Raw genomic sequence first — 21,497 nt, 5'->3', positions numbered from 1 at the left:
AATATATTTAGGTGCGTTCCGTTTCACGCATTTTGAGATTACAATGTTACTTAAGGTGCGTTCTGAATAAGTACAAAGGAAGAGTCAAAAATACAATTTCTTGTACGATTTCAAGTGTTTTATGGTAAAATCATGTTATAAAATTGTTTCAATTGCTGTTCTAACATGATGGTGATAACAAATTAGGACATACTGATGAAAATAAAACAAAATATTAAACAAGTCAGAAATATATACCTTATATTTTTTCTTAACTCCCTTAGAATGTAATCTTAAACTAATTTGATTAGAACGCGCGCTTCTTATTCGTGATTCTATTCGAGAGGAACAGTCCAAAGATCATGGCCACCAACTGAAATAAAGACATGCATGCTAATTAACCAAAACAAATTGCAATGACACTTTAGTAGAAACAATGTTTATTATTTATTATTTATTTATTGGAAAACCAACAGCACATGTTCCGTAAACATTCATGTTAATTTAACTTTGTTGTATTTATAAATTCACAAAGTAACTGACATCATGTCACTCATGTTGCAGGATGCAGTAGCAAAAGCATCCATTTTAATTTAGAAAATATGACCCCGTGTGGTGATGAGTTAAGAATTTCACCACCCCCTTTCTTCCCGTGGGTGTCGTAGAAGTTGACTGCGGGATATGGGTTAAATTGTGCATGGCGTAGGCGAGAGGCTGGCAACCTGTCACTGCAATGTCACAATTTGGATTTCTTTCAACCCTTTTTTGCCGAGAGTGGCACTGAAACTTAGTGGTTCATGTGCTCTGCCTACCCCTTTGTGGGATACAGGCGTAATTATATGTAGTAGTAGCAGTAGTAGTAGTAGTAAACACTTTATATGTATGTGTATGTACACATTTTAGTAGGTATGGGGAATTAGATGTTTGACCTACAGCCTGGAAATTAAAAAGAAGCAACATCGTAGTGTCTCTTTCAAATCAATATGTGTACCTAAGAGCACGAACGGGATGGCACTATGTTGTTGCCACTTTTTAATTTCTATGCTTTTTTATTTTATTTTATTTTATTACAAGGAGATAAAACAGAAACATACAAGTGAAGAATTGAAGAGTTTTGCCAAGCTGTACTCATATACTTGCTGTCAAAATGGAAATTTCGTCGAACTCGTAGGTGACGGCGCAGGAGGCTGCTCATGCCATAGCATTGGAACCAACAATCATGGTAATATCTGCTAAGTACCTCAACAACGATTTAATACCAGTGATGATCACGATGTCGACGCGACGGCAACGCCGCGTTGAAACAGGCGGCGGCGATGTTGTCTCGCCACGCCTCAGCTTTAGATCCTTAAAACAATAATGCAAGTGCTAACCTCAACAACGATGACTAGCGGATGTTGGCACACACTCGCCCACTCACGCCACGCCGCAACAACCGCGGTGAGTACTATCTTCAACGACGATGACAGTGATGAGCACGATGCCGACGGCGTCACCGAACATGTTGAACCAGGCGGCGACGATGTTGTCACGCCGCCACAGCATTGGAACTTACAACCACGGTGAGTACTAACCTCAACGACGATGACAGTGATGAGCACGATGCCGACGGCGTCACCGAACATGTTGAACCAGGCGGCGACGATGTTGTCACGCCACTCCACAGCATTGGAACTTACAACCGCGGTGAGTACTATCTTCAACGACGATGACAGTGATGAGCACGATGCCGACGGCGTCACCGAACATGTTGAACCAGGCGGCGACGATGTTGTCACGCCGCCACAGCATTGGAACTTACAACCACGGTGAGTACTAACCTCAACGACGATGACAGTGATGAGCACGATGCCGACGGCGTCACCGAACATGTTGAACCAGGCGGCAACGATGTTGTCACGCCGCCACAGCATTGGAACTTACAACCACGGTGAGTACTAACCTCAACGACGATGACAGTGATGAGCACGATGCCGACGGCGTCACCGAACATGTTGAACCAGGCGGCGACGATGTTGTCACGCCACGCCACAGCATTGGAACTTACAACCACGGTGAGTACTAACCTCAACGACGATGACAATGATGAGCACGATGCCGACGGCATCGCCAAACGTGTTGAACCAGGCGGCGACGATGTTGGCGCACCCGCCGAACGCGTCGGCGGCGGCGCACGTGCCCGCGTCGGCGCTCGCGCAGCACGTCGGCGGTAGCGCCGGGTACACGCCGTCGTACGAGCTGGGACCGCTCACGCCGCAGCATTGGAACTGAACGAACAAAAATATGATAGCCTGTCAACCGACTGCCGTCACAAGGAAAAAGGAAAAAAAATTTGGTACCAATATGTATATCAATCACGCCGACAAAGAGGTAAAATAAAAAGTTTTGTTATGGTACTCCCCTACATGTAAGGGGGACTGTTTTTTTTTTCATTACAACCCCAATGTGTGATTTGTTGGATAGGCATTTAGAAATGAATAAGGACTTACTGAAATCGTTTTTTGATAAAATTAATATTTTCGGAAATAATCGCTCCTAAAGTAAAAAAAGTGTGTCTAAACTAGTCTAAAGAGGGGGGGGGCTCTAACTCTCAAAGGAAAATAAATAATAAAACTAGACGGTGAGCCGACTTTTTTGTGTTATTTACCTATCTTATATCTAGTGTATAAATACCAATATGACTTGTAATATTTATGATAACTTTTTGGGTTTTTAGTAGAAATCCAGGGTGTTTTTTGACATTGACTCAATGAGGGAAGATCAGATTCCGTGCTGCTACGCAAAACGGTCAATAGGTACTTGACGAAGACCTTCCCTGGATTTCAAATTAATGAAGATTGTCGTTAACATATTTTGGAAAAAATATATAATAGGTTGCGAGTAAAAAATTCGTATGCCAATCGATAACAATCAATATAGGAATATTAACTCTGTATGGTTTATAATTCAATTACATCTATATCTAACAACGGATATAAAACGCGTCACTTTTATGATACTCACGATAAGAGGATTATAGGAAAAATACTTCCCGACAGATAAATTTCACGTAATTTTTAATTAGATTGTTTATTTTTCATTTCGACGAAGAAACAGATAATTATGATAGTTAGGGTTTTCCCTAACATGACGCCCGTCTATGTGCCTCACTCACATATTCACATACCTACTTATATATAAGTAGGTACCTACATATAATAGATAGAGCGCGTAAAATACCTAAATTCGATTGGTGTCAGAAGTTCGTCCTCCTTTAACAGTGGTAAACTAAGGGAACGGTTATAATTATAATAATTAAAATTCAAAAGAAAATATAAGGTCAGGTGCTGTAGCCGAATGGCATTTCTGCGACGCGAAACGAAAACGAAACGCCGCGAAATGCCGCTCTGTCGCGCCATTACGCAAGATCGATAGAGATAGATATCTACGAGCATTTCGTTTCGTGTCGTGAGCGTTTCGTGAGCGTTTGTACTATTTGGCTATGCACACTGGTCAGGAACATAATACTCACAGCAGCCTCAACGACGTGGAAAGCCTCCCTCAAGTTGGGGTTGTTGAAGGCGTCGCGAATCCAGCCCTCGACCACGTTGTAGATGTCGCTCAGGTTCTGGAAGATCACCACCGCCAGGTAGATCTTCACCGCTGCCAGGATCATCATGCATACGGCGTACTGGAATTAGAGTAAGGGGTTTTATAGTTTAGTTTAGTTATATCAGCAAACTTTGCATTCTGAGTAATGGCTACTTTTCTCTGTACGCTTGTATACATATGAAGTATTATAGGTTTTATATAGTTAAGTACACAGACACACATATATTATATATCGTGCCATAACACTTTTCGTTTCATCCGGTTTTCGACCTGCTGGTTCACCTGATGTTTCACGTCAAAGAAATTGCTTTTATTCGGTATTAAATAAGGTGCAATTTGTGGCGCGGTAAGCGGCCGCCGTAATTCAAACCAGCACGGGAAGCATGGTCGCGCGATAGACGATAAAATAGCAGTCCCTATCGCACTATTTGTAAATGCGATAGGGACGGCCTGATATTTTATCGTCTATCGCGCGACCATGCTTCCCGTGCAGGACCATACAATTTTATACATTTTGATCGTGCCGAGCAAGCCAACGCTTGCCGCGTCGCGCACCGCCCGACTCCAAGCGACGTGCGTACAGTTCTCGGCCCGAGTTTTAATTTATAGGATCTTGCCTTTATTAATTGTGGTGACTCAACAGATCTAGATCCTTCTGAACAGTCTATGCCTATGAAGGAATTCATCTCTTAATTTCAAAGGTCTTCTAGCCAATAGTACTTACTTGACGCTCCGTAGCGCAAACGTATCGTAAAGCCAGTTGCGTTTCGGTCGCTACGGAGTGTGAACTATTGTCACTTCGGCTCGGCTAGGCCTGCATCATACACGTAGGTACGGCACACTCGCCAAATTTAAAAATCTTTTAAAGTAAAAATCTATAATTTTTATAAAACTATAGGTACTTATACTGATAACTTACTGCATGTTCCAGGAAACCTGTTTTAGTAGGCACAATCTAATTATACCTAAGTTATTATCTCATATCTAGATACTTATCTATTTATGCGCCTACATTGCTCGATAAGGGTGAGATCCGATCGATAAATAATTAATTCAACTAAGTGGTTAGAAGTGCTCTTACAATATTTAAACGATTGTGATTCGTCATTAAAATAGTGCCCGACCGGGACAATCTCACTCAATCGCACTCTAATGCCCAACCACTACTGGCTGTATAACCATCTGTTATTCGACTCACCATGATAAGCAGACATCTGGACTCCCTAATAGCTCCACAGCACTCGAAGACAGCGATGAGGAACACGACAGCCGATGGCCACGGGCACCAGTTGTACCTGATCTTCGAAGTGGACCAGCTCTAGACCTGATCGGAACAGTGTCCAACCACTGGCTCATAAGTTATAAACTTCTGTAGTTAGCTCACCATGATAAGCAGACATCTGGACTCCCTAATAGCTCCACAGCACTTGAAGACAGCGATGAGGAACACGACAGCCGATGGCCACGGGCACCAGCTGTACCAGATCTTCGAACTGGACCAGCTCTCGACCTGGTCGAACATTGACCGACCACTGGCTTATAAGTTACTAGCTTTTGCCCGCGGCTTCGCTCGCGTTAGAAAGAGACAAAAAGTAGCCTATGTCACTCTCCATCTCTTCAACTATCTGGCGACCTGTCTGCTCGTTTGCCTCCTATCCCATAAAAAAATGCTCACGATAATATATCTTTCTAGTATCTATCTCTATCGCTCTTGCGTATTGGTACGACAGAGCCAGACTATACATTTCTGCGGCGTTTCGATGGCGTTTCGTTTCGCAGAAATGCCATTCGACTACGGGGTCTGTTGTTGGCTCACCATGATAAGCAGACATCTAGACTCCCTGATGGCGCCGCAGCACCCGAAGACAGCGATGAGGAACACGACCGCGCCCACCACCAGCACGGCGATGGGGATGGAGTTGATGGCCGCCGGCACCACCTCCACCAGGTCCCCGAACTGCACCAGCACTGCTATGCCCACGCCGACCAGTGCTAGCCCGGCTATCTGATGATAAAATAGTACATTACGATACAAGTGCGTAAAAAAGGAAGCTCGAAACGAGTGGTGATAAATTAAAACACGACCGAAGGGAGTGTTTTAAATCGACAAGAGTTACGAATTTCCTTTTCGCACGTGTATCGTACGACGTTTTTCAGTACAGATGAGCCTCCGAAGTTTCGACCTGGCATATAATGAACCACTTCTCGCACTAGTGCGTAAAAAAAACATCTGTACTGAAAAGAATATTATAAGACATCCTTACACAGATTGACCTTCTTGAGCTTACCGTGGGACTCACGGTAAGCTCAAGAAGGTTTGTGTTGTGGGTAAATACTCAGACAACGATATACCTATGATGATCAATCAATTCTTAAGTGATGGCGCCATCGATGTCGAAGATGCTAACGTCATCTGCAATCTTTTACGATTCCGATAAATGTAATTTCATGAGATAATAGTTGTTTTATTAATAAAATATTCTCATCTGAATTGAAAAGTCGATAATTTTCGTGAAAATGGAGAAAATGGAGGTTCGTGCCGTTATAAAGTTTTATGTTTTAAAAGGAAAAACAGCAACTCATATTAAAACAAAGCTGGATCGTGTGTTAGGGGATTCTTCGCCATCGTTGAGCACTGTTCACACATGGGTCGTGGATTTCAAACGAGGACGACAGAGCTGCAATGATGCTCCCCGTAGTGGAAGACCAAATGAGGTAACAACCCCAAAAATGGTCTCTAAAATAAAAAACATTGTATTGAGGGACCGTCGATTAGAACTTCGGGAGATAGCAGAGATTGTAAATATTTCGTTAGAACGTGTTTTTAATATACTGCATAAGCATTTGTCTATGAAAAAGCTTTGTGCTAAATGGGTGCCGCGGTTTTCGAATGACCAGCTAATGAAATATGTTAAATGAAGGGAAATTGACAGACTTAAAAATTACGTTTCTTGTTGAGGAAAGGTTTTGATTCGAACAGAGAGAATAAGCCAAATATAAGATCTCTAGACAGCAATATTTTCTACATATATTATGACACTTTAATTTCTCGCGTTTTGTAAGTACACAATTTCCATATGATAATAGCTTGCACCGCTCCTAGGTATCTAGAAATGTGGCAAATGCTCATTTTTATTTGGATTTTTTCTAGCCATACTTAAGGCTAGCTATAGGGTATTAACGCCTACGGTCGCTGAAAGGGTACATGATTATTATTTACTAGATTTTACCCGCGGCTTCGCCCGCGTAATAAAAGTATTCATTAAGATTTTCATTTGGATCCTTAGGTTTCTCTGGTATATTTATCTGCGATTATTTCGATTGCACATAATACTTTTGCTTGCAATGATTGTAGAAATATTACACATCGACCACAGCGTAGGTAATTCTATATACGCTGGGGAAACCTTTATAAACATCCCACATAGCCCGTATTTCGACACTATATGATCGGTGGGTAAAAAGTACTTTTTTCTATTATCCCTTACAATTTTTTACATTTTGCTTATACTTATCGCAAACGTAATCTTCAAGCAAGCAAACAACGATCGTCTTAGAGCACTTTGATTGTAAGAGACCGCCGACCGATTATCCGTATCCCTCTAACGATACCCATATTATCCGTATCCTTATCCGTATCCGTTTCCGTATCCGTATCCGTATCCCTATCTCTATCCCTATCGCTATCGCTATCGCTAACGCTATGGCTATCGCTATCCCTATCGCTATCGCTATCCCTATCGCTATCCCTATCGCTATCCCTATCGCTATCCCTATCGCTATCCCTATCGCTATCCCTATCCCTATCAAGATAACACTAAGTTCTCGCGCTTTGTACATATATTTAAAGTCACATACAGGTCGAATGCGATTAATTAACATTATTTTTACCTTTTTTCCCCAACGTTTCGGCCAGGTTGCACTGGCGGTCGCGGAAGACTGACGTCCCAGCAAAATGTCACCGGAGATGTAAACAACACAAAACTACCCGATATTAATTTATATAAATGTTCGGGGTAGACAAATAAATATAATCTACCCGCATGTAATTATTTACGACATCACATTAGAAACCTCAAAAATAACAGTACTTCTCCACTATTTAATGGATGTTATTATACATATAAACCTTCCTCTTGAATCACTCTATCTATTAAAAAAAACCGCATCAAAATCCGTTGCGTAGTTTCAAAGATTTAAGCATACAAAGGGACATAGGGACAGAGAAAGCGACTTTGTTTTATACTATGTAGTGATTTATTTAATTATTCTATCCAGGCTATCTGCTGGTAGGCGACGTGAGATGTGACGGAAATTCTTGACATATATGTAGTTGACAACCGATTTACATGAACTTAAACATCATCTTCATTGTCTCCACCATCATTTCAGTCTCTACTCTTCTATGAGCCACCCTTCATGTGTGCCACTTGTCCCGGTCCTGGCATTCATATTACTCGTAGTACATCACAACACGAATCATTATTAAAGAGAAATACTGTTGTGGACTATGCAGGTCTTCTTCAAACGTCAACGATGATTTCCGCGCTTCGTACAAACAATTAACGTTGAGGTCTGAAGTCGCGCACTATCGGGTCTGGGATCGATATCCCATACATTAGAGGCGCTTCCATAGAAATCCTTCCGACGTCCGATATCGGATCGGATAGTGTGAAAACGCACTAAGACCTGTATTGCGACCTAACGCCGGCTTGATTCCGTACCTGGTACTAGAGGCGATTCGGTTAGCGCCGTAAACTAATGGTTTCGCGAACCGTTTATCTAAGCTAAGTAAACTATTACTTCTGTTCTGTTCCACTTTAGATAGTGCCAAGGATAACACCGATAGTATTTTGGTATTTCCTTGTTGTAAAGAGGATTTAGGACTAACATGAGGTTCTCTTAGATTCATTGTACAAGTATTTACGGTCGGAATTAATACATGCATGACAGCTACGTACAGTTAGCTGGTACATAACGAACAGTGAGCATGAAAAGAAAGGTATATCGCTTACCAACAGTGAAACGTTTGTCCCTTGAGGTTACATTTACTTACAAACTTAAGTATTACAAAAAATCATGAACAAAGTTGGCATGCCGTATACCATAACTTACTCGTATTAATTTCAGGCACCATAAAAGACGACTACTACTGAAGGCGTATGGGAGCCGACCTGCGAAGGGTCTTCCATAGAAAATTTTAATTTCACACGTTTTATCTGCTGTGAAATTAGTTTCATAACGGATGGAAAGGAAATTCACCGAATTTTAAATTTGTTAACTGACTATAGGGAGTGTACAAGTTTGTAATGGGTCGGCAACGCGCATGTGACACCCCATTGAATTGCAGGCGTCCATAGGTTACGTTGACCGCTTTCATATTTCAATTTAAGATACCTACTAGTATAACTTTATTTATTGTAACCTATTGTTCTCGAGTTATAGGACTAAGTGCCCGGATAAATTTACGTCAGTAATAAAGTTAAACTTACGGCAAATATTGCATTTGCGAAAAACAGCACATATTTCACCACAAACGCAGCGAGACACATTTTTTAAATATTTTTTAACTAAAAAATCCGCAAAACTGTACCCCGAGAACTACCGAGTATAACTAACAGTAACACCACCTGTATTATATTTATCAGGACAAACAAACACTGGGTTTTAGCTTATCTGATATCTGTAACAATGAAATTGTTAAGGAAGGCAATTCAAACTTACATTTGACTCCAAAATAAGAACTAATTTAGCTATCAGTCGCGCGTACGTCTCGCTCATACTTGGCTGTACGTGAAGTGGCGCGAGCGAGATACACAAGCCAAAATGTCAGTAAAATATATTTTTTATGTCAAATTGAATTTTGAATTAGCCTCAAGGCCATGACGTGGAAGATACAAATAACAATATTGTGACATAAAGTCATGCCCAATCATTTGCGTGATTTAAAATATATTTTCACCACACCAACTGGTAAAGGCTTACTTTGCTCTTCGAAAACAGATAGCAAAATTATATTTTATCCACAAGAGTGCAAAGTAACTTCACTTAAATCTAACTTGACGTTTTAAGCTGGCTGGTCGAATTTACCTATAAATGATGATTTTGAATCATAAAATATTGATTAAATTGATGAATTCGATGAAAAATTTTGTGTTTCACTCAGTGGCAAAGTTTGTTTAACCTACGTGCCTTGAAACCCTCGCAACGCTCAAGATTCCACATTCTGAACCACTCGCTACGCTCGCGGTTCAATATTGGAATCTTTCGCTTGCTCTGGATATCAATCAATATTGGCACGTGCGGTTAAACAAAAACTTTCCCCCTTCTAAAACAAATAACTATTATTTGCATCAATATCATAAGTTCTCTATAATATGCTAAGGAGAGTAAGAGGCGATAAAAATATTCTTCTATTTGAAAATAACTTGATTTGCGGAACACTAATTGAAGACCGGCCTGGCTCAGTCGGTAGTGACCCTGCCTGCTGAGCGGCGGTCCTGGGTTCGAATCCTGGTAAGGGCATTTATTGTGTCCGTCAGGATGGCGTGAGAGATGTCTGAATCGTCACAACATTTGCACCAAATAACTGTACCTAAACTGTACATATAGCGAAGAAAACTGTACCTCAAGCAATCACGCATTAAATAGATAGTTATATAGACACGCCATTCTGACGTCAGGTTGGCGCGCATAGCCGTGTATCGCCCCAACGTGTGGGAATTATATTCTGGATCATATATCAATAAACTGTACCTAAACTGTACTTCATAAAACTGCCAATAATAATATTTAAATCACACGTGATATCGGTCAAATCAACAACAAAAAATTATATTGCTCATTTGTATGTTTTGCCTACCAATTTGCAACAGGCGCTTGTTTTCTCGTAATACATGTAATTAATAAATGCACATAAATTATTAATTACTTCTGCCTTAGTGCGTTTTCACATTATAAGGGTGTGGTATTTCGGCGGTTCCGGGGCAACCTGCCGAATCCTACGCCGAGTCAGACGACGCAACGGAGCCACGCTGTTACGTCGTCGCCCAAATCTAATGTTTAATTTGTTTATTTTTTGTATGTCTTTTGTATAAATTTTTTTTGTAAGTCTTGTTTTGTATTTTGTAGTTTCACAGTGCCTTGGTGTAAACTGTAATGCTGTGTTACTTTTTGATTAAATAAATAAATAAATAAATAAATTATCCGATCCGATATCGGATGTCGGAAGGATTTCAATAGAAAAAATCCAAGATGGCGCCTGTTAGGATGGGATAACGGTCCAACATCCGATATCGGATCGGATAATGTGAAAACGCACTAAGGCAGAAGTAATGAATAATTTATGTGCATTTATTACATGTATTACGAGAAAACAAGCGCCTGTTGCAAAGTGGAAGGCAAAACATACAAATGAGCAATATAATTTTTTGTTGTTGATTTGACCGATATCACGTGTGATTTAAATATTATTATTGGCAGTTTTATGAAGTACAGTTTAGGTACAGTTTATTGATATATGATCCAGAACATAATTCCCAATCGTTGGGGCGATACACAGCTATGCGCGCCAATCTGACGTCAGAATGGCGTGTCTATGTAACTATCTATTTAATGCGTGATTGCTTGAGGTACAGTTTTCTTAGCTATAGGTACAGTTTAGTACAGTTTAGGTACAGTTATTTGATGCAAATGTTGTGACGATTCAGACATCTTTCACGCCATCCTGACGGTCACCATTTATTTGTGTGATGAGCACAGATATTTGTTCCTGAGTCATAGATGTTTTCTATGTATATAAGTATGTATTTATCTATTTAAGTATGTATATCGTCGCTTAGTACCCATATTACAAGCGTTGCTTAGTTTGGGGCTAAGTTGATCTGTGTAAGATGTCCCCAATATTTATTGAATATGACAGAAAAGGACAACAAATAATGTTTTATTTTTGTACCTACGGCTCGTCTTTATCTCCTGTGACGGTCCAGTACATGACTAAGATCGTCCGAGCAAGCTGATTAGTCGATAGCGATAAGTTATCACTTATCGGCGAGTGCCCGGAAATTACTACGATTCATAAATACGTAAGGTCATTACCTATTATTAAAGACTATTATTAGTTATTACACCTCTTCTGTGCTAATTACGTACTTTCCTTATTACAATTCGAGAGCTATTTGTTGAGGATCATGATTTCTTCGAAGTGTCTTTGATTTAAAAATAATGAAATAATAAGCATTCTGCGATTAACTACGTTCGATTAAAATGAACACAGTAATGATGTCACAGTATGTATAAATATTTACATTTAATATAAATTAAATAAATAAATAAATATTGGGGACACCTTACACAGATCAACTTAGCCCCAGACTAAGCCAAGCTTGTACTATGAGTGTTAAGCGACGATATACAATACATACTTAAATAGATAAATACATACTTATATACATAGAAAACATTCATGACTAAGGAACAAATATCTGTGTTTATCATAAAAATAAATGCCCTTCGAACCCAGGACCGCGGTTTAGCAAGCAGGGTCACTACCGACTGAGCCAGACCGGTCATCCAATGACAATATGACATCATACTGTTTGATTTTGACTTCGAAAATTTTTCGGTATGCGATAAAAAGTCCTAACCATAAGTTATAATAAAGTACCGAATATTCACCTCATAATGATAATGAGGTATCGAGACAAACCTTATTGGTTTAACGATACTGTGTAATTAATTAGAGATTTTTGTTTGTAATTACCTGAATAAAATAATAAATAAATAAAATATCCTCCTTTCGTTATCCCGGCATTTTGCCACGGCTCATGGGATCCTGGGGTCCGTTGTAACAACGAATCCCAAGATTTGGAATAGGCACTAATTTTACTAAAAGCGACTGCCATCTGACCTTCCAACCCAAGGGGTAACCTAGGCCTTATTGGAATTAGTCCGGTTTCCTCACGATCTTTTCCTTCACCGAAAAGCGACTGGCATACTGGCAAATGCCAAATGTTCACGTATACCTAGTCAATAAATATCTTGTAATAAATGATTATTTCTATCTCCTTGCCTCTATGTTATAGCTACTTGATACAGTTGATAAGGAAAAGTACGGATTATTTAATTATTCATTTTATTTGTGTAAAACCCCGAATAACCCTTAAAGATAAGCTAATAACCCACAAATAAAGCTAATATTGTTATTCATTAGTATCTTAAATAACTATACCTGTTCACCTGTTCACGTGCAGTGAACATACCTATTACCTACTGACATCAGCAGCATCAATCTGGGACAAGAAACTGCATCGGCTCACGTGCTTGCAAAAACTACGTTTGCACTTAAAATATGAAGAAACTGCATCGTGGCATTACGCAAACATAGGAATAATTTAGTATAAATAGCCTGTAAAAAGTGTAAATCTCTTTGATCCTGGACATCGTGGCTGTATCATTTCAGTATAAGGTTTTCCTCTCACTGTTGGTAGCAGTGAGAAAATACTTTCCATTACCCATTTCCTTCCCTGTCTGTACCTTAGGTCTCATTATGCAGATAACCCGTACTTGTTAAATAGGTAAGTGTACTTTTTATTAATTTATGGTTAGGGCTAGGGCTGTAGGGATGTGTAGGGTTGTTTAGGGTGCTACCCTACCTCCTATACCCTCCTACGGATTACTATATTTCTTAGAGAAATTAACTATATTTTCCCATAGCTTGGAAACACGTGTTTTGTCCTTTAATACCAGCGGGTAATAACGCATTTTATCCACTAGTGGGTAAAGTAATTTGACCTTGAATAAAGTCAAATTAACTGCTTTAAAATTGATACGAGTAGGTGAATCTAGTAATAAAGATGATTTACCACCTGTGGAGCTACTGAAAGCAGTGATAAACGCATTTTTTACGTTGTAGTTTCCTCGCTATAGTGAGGAAAAGTTTTGTGTTACACTCGAGTGCAAATGTATTCAATGGAATCCTTTCACTTGCTCGTTTTTCAATTCCACACTCGGTGTTAAAATACAACTTTGCCCCTTGTATAACAAATAACTATTATTTAACCTTTTAAAGTTCAACTGAATTTTAACGGAAACAATAAAAAATTGTTTTATATTATATGGCAATGTTTTATTAGCTGTAATTAAATAGCCTATAAATAAGGCAGATATTTTAATGAAATATAAAACTTGTGGAGAACGTCAAAAAACCATCCATTGAAATATGCCTACTAAGTTTGTTAACCTACATTTTTCGCAAATTCTATTGATTGATTTACAACACACAGGCGTGACTTTCCAAAGGCATATAGCATGTTCAAACACATTAAATTAATTTTTAGGTGTGTACAAAGCCACTGGTGGGTTCAGCAATGACCTATGGCTCGCCGCGCACTACAGGGTGTAATTTTTATAACCGGCAATATTTAATATGATCTTATAGCTGATACCAGACCCAAAACTATAATAAAATCTTGGAGGAAACTTTGACATAATTGACCGATTTTTTGACGAATCAGAGATGGCTAAGAACACTCGCGACTAATTCAGCTTTCAAATAAAAAGAAACGAAATCTAAATCAGTCTATCAGTTCGAGAGCTACGATGCCACAGACAGACACACACACACATAGACAGACAGACTCGTCAAACTTATAACACCACGTCGTTTTTTCGTCGGGGGTAAAAACTTATTTTTATTTTCCCACATATTTTTTGACACAATATATAATATTTTTGAGACAAAATGGAAAGGGATAAAATTTGTCAAAATTAAACGAAACATTAATGTTTTGACCCATCATATCCAAACAAAATATCGTTGATTATAAAAGTTAACCCCGTATAGGCGTGGCATATGTATAAAAGGCTAGCATGTTCAGACATATTAATTTATATGTTAGGCGTGTACGGAGTAGGTGGCGGGCTCAGCACGCAGCCCTGGTCGCCCCTGCGTGTCAGACCCGCCAGGATCACCGCCAATGACAATGCCAGTATCTGAAAAAAATTGTATGAAATTGATTTGAAATCACATATAAATGTCCCATCATATATGTAAGAAGAACGTAAATTAAGCAATAATGATTCGTCTGTTCATTTAGAATTGTATCTGATTCGAAATCAGATTCCCGAGTTTCTTGCCGGTCCCATAGTGGATACCCCCACCCAACTTTCTTCTCGAGGCTGAGGCGTGGGTTTGTAGCGACGTATCCTACATTTTCATTTTTTTCATTTTCAAATCACATATAAATGCCAATATGTACGTAAATACTGATTCGGTTTAACAAAATCAATCAAACGAAAAAATCGAGCAATGACTGATTATTTATTCTCAAAGAATGTCAAATCACACCAATGCAGCTTTGCTAGATATCATAGAAGAATAAGTAAGGGAAGAGTTGCAACTCCCTACATCATTAAATGCGGGTTATTTGTATAGGCATAGTTAAGTGACATCTAGCGACAATCACGCGTCAAAAAGCGTGAATTATCAGGACCACTACTCGATACTAGGTGGCAACTCTGCCAAAATTTAATATTAGAACAGTTTACAACCTATGTTACAAGCAGAAGGAATTGAAAACAGAATACTGATTAATACTATTGTAATATTAGTTGACGACCGGTCTGGCCTAGCGGATAGTGACCCTGCCTGCTACGCAGCGGTCCCGGGTTCATTCCATTTATTTGTGTGATGAGCACAGATATTTGTTCCTGAGTCATGGATGTTTTCTATGTATATAAGTATTTGTATATTATATATATTGTTGTCTGAGTACCCGCAACACAAGCCTTCTTGAGCTTACCGTGGGACTCGATCAATCTGTGTAAGATTGTCCTATAATATTTATGTATTTATTATTATTTATTTATTTAGTTAAAAATTGGTGAGCATTAGACTCTTCGTTCGTCGCGACATCTATTGACAAGTAGCAGTACTGATAATTTACGCTAGTTGACGCGTGATTGTCGCTAGATGTCACTTAACTATGCCTATATAAACACCCCCAGTTTCTGATGGAGTTACATACAACTCTTCCTTACTTATTCCTCTATGCTACATACCCACATAAGATGTCATATTTTACAAGAAGGCAAAGTTTTTGTTTAACCACACGTGCCAATATTGATACCCGTGCGAAAGATTTTAATATAGAACCGCGAACGTAGCGAGTGATTCAAAAAGTGGACTCTTAGCGTTGCGAGGGTTTCAAGGCACGATGGTTAAACATTTGCCACCGAGTGAAAACCAAAATTGATTTTTCACCTCACTAGCTCGGAAAGGACTTTTTTATTCTTTAAAAACAGATAGCAAAATTGCGTTTTATCCACAAGAGTGCAAAGAATATTTGAAATCCGAACGTGTCATTAGTTACTTTTTTAAATATAATTTCTTTTAAAGGCATCTCCCAGACAGGGCAATTTTCTCCCAGTGCTTAAATTGTCTTAACAAATCATGTGATGCGAACGTAAAAATATTTTCATATCGAATTGTATCCGACTAAAAACATAAAATTCACCAATTTTATAACATGATTTTACCATAAGACACTTGAAATCGTACAAGAAATTGTATTTTTGACTCTTCCATTGTACTTATTCAGAACGCACCTTGAGTAACATTGCAATCTCAAAACGCGTGAAACGGAACGCACCCAAATAGATTTTTTTTCTTGATTCTTAATTTGAATCTTTTGTTGTGTCGGTCGGTGCTTTGTGGAAATTGTAATAAATGCAAATTTACTTATTTCTGTGCAATTATGTTCCAGTTGTTTTTGTTGCGTGTTTCCTCGCTTTAGTGAGGTGAAAAGTTATGTGTTACACACGGGATGCAAAGTTATTTTAACTCGTGTGTATTGCAACACTCTCTACGCTCAGGATTCAATTTTTGAACTACTCGCTTCGCTCATGATTCTATTTTCAAACCACTCGCTTCGCTCGTCGTTCAACCATCCATTCGCTAGTTCGTGTTGCAATTCCACACTCGGTTAAAATACAACTTTGCTCCCTTTTATAACAAATAACTATTTGTCTTCCAAGCTAAAATCGAGTTATATTTACCGCTCCGAAAATATTAAGGACCGGTCCGACAGCCACTGTCATATCGCTTCGCTCGACCAGACACAATGACACCAGGTTTATTACTGCTGACACCGCCATGATACCGGAATACTGTAAAAAAATACAAGTTTGAATATAATTCGAGTGGTTCCTGATGCAAAATCTCTCAATAGTGATCCAACGCGGAAATGTTGTAAGCGTCATGGGCAGTTTTACATCGGAAACGGCCGGGAGCGATTTATTGGTTTAAGCAATTAGGTAGGTACTGTTTTTAATATTTTTTTAGCTATACCGTACCGTAACGGTACCAATTACGTAACGGTATGTGTAAATTGTGTAAGTATTAATGTAATTTTAGTTTGGTACACGTACCTACTTTTGAAATTGATGAATGAATAAAATTATTCAATTAAGGCGACGGGTAAAGCGACAGCAGCGCCACTTTAGATATTTTCAAAATTAAATATTTTATAAAACACTATACACCGTGGGCCCGAATGACCCGAAAGATTATTCCTGACCACATTTAGAGACTATAATCCTCATTGATAGATGTCAAAAAGTGAGAAGTAAAACCTTTCAAAAATTAGGTTTCTCTACTCATTTTAAGTGCCAGTATTTATTCATAATACTGGCACTTAAAATTTACGTTTTAAATGAAAATACATTCAAAAATGGTAAAAAAAATACAAAATGCGTGGTTAAAACATTCGGGTTATTCAGGCCCATGGTGTAGGTACCTATAGTGTTTTATAAAATATTACCTAAAGATGTTTTGTTAGCGACTGATGTAGAAATATTACTGAGAAAATATTTAATTTTGAAAATGTCTAAAGTGGCGCTGCTGTCGTTTTGTAGTTATCCTAAAAAACGCGTATGAAAAAAGTGGAAACTTTTACCTATTTGGGGATAACTATACAGGGAAAAAATACCTACAGTGTTTTACAAAATTATTTTGTATGGATACAAATTTCTTCTGTCCTATACCACAACCATGCACCGTCAATAGATTCGCCTGTATTAGATTTACACACTGTGTACTATATTTTCTACACCTTGTATACATAATATGGCCATGTCTTGTGGTAGGACAATACTTACTACGTACAGCATGATCCTATTTTCCTTGATAGCCCCACAATAGCCCAGAGCAGTCACGGTGAGGTATAAGACGCCAATCACGAAGTACACGACAATGTAAACATGGCCGTATCTCGAGCCATAGGTGATTGCATACGACAAGCCAAAAGACAGTGACAGGAACCCAGGAAGTAACTGCAAATGGTAATGGTTTATGATATGACTTGAGTTTAAAACTAAGAGTAGATATAGATTTCCATCAGTGGCATATTTACACTAAGGGCCGGTTGCATCAAACCCTCTGTCATCGTTAAAGCGTTCGTTAATTTTTTATTGTATGGGAAGTTTCATAGACGCCTGCTGCGTGACGATGATGTGTCTGTCAAATGTGGTTGATGCAACTGGCCCTAAGACTAGTAGCCAAATACTTATTAGAGCCGCAGTCTATCTAATCTCTTTCGGGGTTGTACCACCTAACACGGTGGTAGCCTCACATCCTACGCGTTAATGCTCGTAGAGGGGCTTAGGAGAAATTTCCTCCTGCGAACACGACGGCTGTGGAATGAGCTCCCTTCCTAGGTTGCCCAGAGGGATGATTGCATGGGGTTCTTCAAAATATGAGTGAACAGATTTCTAAAGAATCAGCAACGCGTATCTAACACTCGACTACTATGAAACTGAAAACTTACTTCAATAGGTATTTTAGCACTAATTTAATTATTACTTTAAAATAACTTCTGCAAACTGTAATATTTTGGGCAATAGAATCAATGTTTAATAATTGTTCAAACAGTATTTTAATTATACAGTTAAAATGTTTTTCCCTTCACTACCTTGGAAACACGTGTTTTATCCTTTAATGCCAGCGGGTAAAAACGCATTTTATCCACTAGTGGTTTGACCTTGAATATAGTTAAATTAACTGCTTTAAAATTTATAAAAGTAGGTGAATCTAGTAACGAATATCTTTTACCATCTGTGGAACTACTGGAAGCAGTGATAAACGCATTTTTTCCGTTATAGTTTCCTCGCTATAGTGAGGGGAAAAGTTTTGTGACTTTTGTGTTACACTCGGGTGCAAATGTATTTTACTTCTCGTGTATTGAAAAATCTCACTCTCTCTCACTTCGCTCGTGGTTCAACTATAGAATCCTTTGACTTGCTCGTTTTTCAATTCCACACTCGGCGTTAAAATACAACTTTGCCCCCTTGTATAACAAATAACTATTTTCTAACTTTCAGGACACACAAATGCAATACTTCCAATCATATTAATATAATATATTATGTGCCAATGTCTTTGGCGTCAAAAAGGGTTAAACAGTAGGTTCGTTTCTAAAAATACAAATCATGACTATTTTTTAAGCGTCACTTACCCCAACAAGTGTAATGATAATAAGGAATAATGTTTTAACATCGTTTTTAACCCCGGCCAAGCCCATGTTGCCGGTATAAACAGAGCACACGCGATCTCGCTATGGTGGGCTATTTTGGACTGAAGCCACAGTTTTAGGGTTAGCGTAATGTTTTTCATTCTAATAAAGCTAGTCGCCTCACGGCAGCGATAATCCTGTGTTAGAAGATTAATGTAGGTAGGTATATTTTATGGCGCCTGTCGAGGATCGAAGCCACGACTCCTGAACCGTCTTCTTACACCAGTTAGTATCATGTAGGGCTAGCACATGATTGCCGCGAGAGTATGTCGCCGTGAGATAGACTACCCGTCCCGTCCTTATGACATTATTCCAAAGACAAAGATCTGTCTCACGGCGACATACTCTCGCCTCGCAGCAATCATGTCCTAGGCCTACTGAGCCGTAATGTGCCTAACCTAATCTGCTCTGTTATAGGTACACAGTCAGCATTAAAATCCAGGCCGTAGCAGGATAAGGGAAAAAAGGGCCCTTTATAATTAGGAGCTGGTGTTTTTTTTAATCGTCGCCTCATCTCTCAAGAAGGACGGTTATCAAGTCGTCGGTATGTTTTTTTTTTAATTTTTTATGTTTGTTCCTCAATATCTCCGTCGTTACTGGACCGATTTTGAAAATTTTTTTTTTGATTGAATGTATATGCATACAGATTGGTCCCATTTTTCTCAGAACCCAGTTCTGATGATGGGATCCTGGAGAAATCGAGGGAACTCCTCGAATCTGAAAGGCATACAGTGACATTTGGTGCAGTGGAACTGCTGATGATGGCCAGAACCGAACTCCTCAAATCTGAACGGCACGCTTATAGTAACTTTGGTATTTTTATAAGAACAGCATGCACTTTCGTCCAGAACAGTGACATTTGGTGCAGTGGAACTGCTGATGATGGCCAGAACCAAACTCCTCAAATCTGAACGGCACGCTCATAGTGACTTTGGTATTTTTGTAAGAAAAACATGCATTTAAGTCCAGAACAGTGACATTTATTTAGTTATGTTTGTTAAGCATATTGAGTTTTCAAGTCAAAGTTTGTCAAGCTTCGATTTCTTATAATATAATCGGAAACTCCTCAAACCTTAACGTTATACGTATATTCATTTGTGTTGCCATCTAATAATTAAAGCATTAAAAGCAGTTAGCTTTCTTAGGAAAGAAGCATTTAGTTTAGCCGGATGTTTGTAAACAACCTGGGTGCGCATCTGTACCTACTTGGCAACAATAGGTTTTTTATAATTGTTTTTGTCTTGTGTATATTATTAATTATGTTACGATTTACATCATTAGGCCATGAGTTTCGAGTATTAGATAACATGAATTGCCATATTCTTTTCCCATATAGGTATTCTGGTAAGTAGTGTAACGTTACGCGTTTGCTCCGTCACATGAAGTTTTTATTCCAATATTTACAATGAAAACCTAGGTAGGTATACTGCCAATTTGGCAAATAACTGAATTTGTTTATTATAATAGATGTCTTAAGTCAAACCTTGTATATAAAATGTAAAAAGTATAAATAAACTTATTTTGTTATAAGAGATTTTTTATTACTCAACGTGCCTAATATTATTTATGCGACTCCATGCATCCGATATTCTGATGACTTGTAGTTTTGACATTGATTGTTTTTCTAATGACGTTTCAGTAGTTGCCAGTATCGCGGTGATCGGACGAAAACGGTTTATATGTTACTTATTTGAAAACTCGTATCGAACGGTTCACGAATTTGATTCTTACGGCTTACATAACAAATTCGGTTTTCAAAAAACAGATATATTTTGAATTTAGGTTTAATTCAGCGTTATTTGCACCTATCTGAATAAAGTTGAAATGTCATTTGAGGCCATTTTTTTCGACTTTTTTGTTCGGGACTGTGCGTCTATATATTTTTATTCTAAGTGGCTATTACTATTTTTGATCTGTCAAAATGACAGTTTTTTTTTCTTGGCTATCGCCACGAAGGCATTTGCCAGCATCACGTCAATGATTTTGGAAAATTAGTTGAAGAAAATTAAAGTTGAAATATTAATGAGCAGTCATAATTTAAGGTGAAAAATGACAGATATATCATAGATGGTAGAAACCCTAGATAACAGGAATGTGATAGCAGATAGGTATTGGCAGGGTGCAAAGCGGGTGGACGGGGTAGCTAAAACGATCACAGCGCTCACTACGGCCAAAATTGACATCTTAGTCGCTGACTTACGCTGTCAAAACCATATTGCAGTAAACATTTTCATATCGTTTTTGAGATAAATTTGATATGGGCCTAGTAAAATTTGTTATGGTGAATTGTAATAACTTCAAGAAAAATATCGACTAAATTTTAGCTATTTCCAAGACCGTGGTGGAAAGGAAACCACC

The 21,497-nt window shown here is 38.6% G+C and overlaps 2 protein-coding genes across 2 annotated transcripts; both read right to left on the bottom strand.

The window, feature by feature from the left end:
- Nucleotides 1-214: 214 nt before the first annotated feature.
- Nucleotides 215-9,197, bottom strand: LOC125235293 (leukocyte surface antigen CD53-like). Its single transcript, XM_048141805.1, has 5 exons — nt 9,063-9,197; nt 5,387-5,575; nt 3,491-3,649; nt 2,046-2,246; nt 215-352 (listed from the first exon to the last, which is right to left on the bottom strand). The coding sequence occupies exons 1-5, from the start codon at nt 9,120-9,122 to the stop codon at nt 287-289; spliced, it is 675 nt and encodes a 224-aa protein (XP_047997762.1). The 5' UTR covers nt 9,123-9,197; the 3' UTR covers nt 215-286.
- Nucleotides 9,198-13,692: 4,495 nt separating this feature from the next.
- Nucleotides 13,693-19,316, bottom strand: LOC125235529 (23 kDa integral membrane protein-like). The gene is made up of 4 exons (XM_048142114.1): nt 19,083-19,316; nt 17,728-17,901; nt 16,627-16,737; nt 13,693-14,562 (listed from the first exon to the last, which is right to left on the bottom strand). Exons 1-4 carry the CDS (start codon nt 19,146-19,148, stop codon nt 14,458-14,460), a joined length of 456 nt encoding a protein of 151 aa, XP_047998071.1. The 5' UTR covers nt 19,149-19,316; the 3' UTR covers nt 13,693-14,457.
- Between the last annotated feature and the right edge of the window lie 2,181 nt (nt 19,317-21,497).

Source organism: Leguminivora glycinivorella, chromosome 17, assembly GCF_023078275.1.
Source record: "Leguminivora glycinivorella isolate SPB_JAAS2020 chromosome 17, LegGlyc_1.1, whole genome shotgun sequence".
NCBI lineage: Eukaryota > Metazoa > Arthropoda > Insecta > Lepidoptera > Tortricidae > Leguminivora > Leguminivora glycinivorella.
The sequence above is the reverse complement of the archived record's forward strand: the minus strand, read 5'-3'. Positions and strand labels throughout refer to the sequence as shown.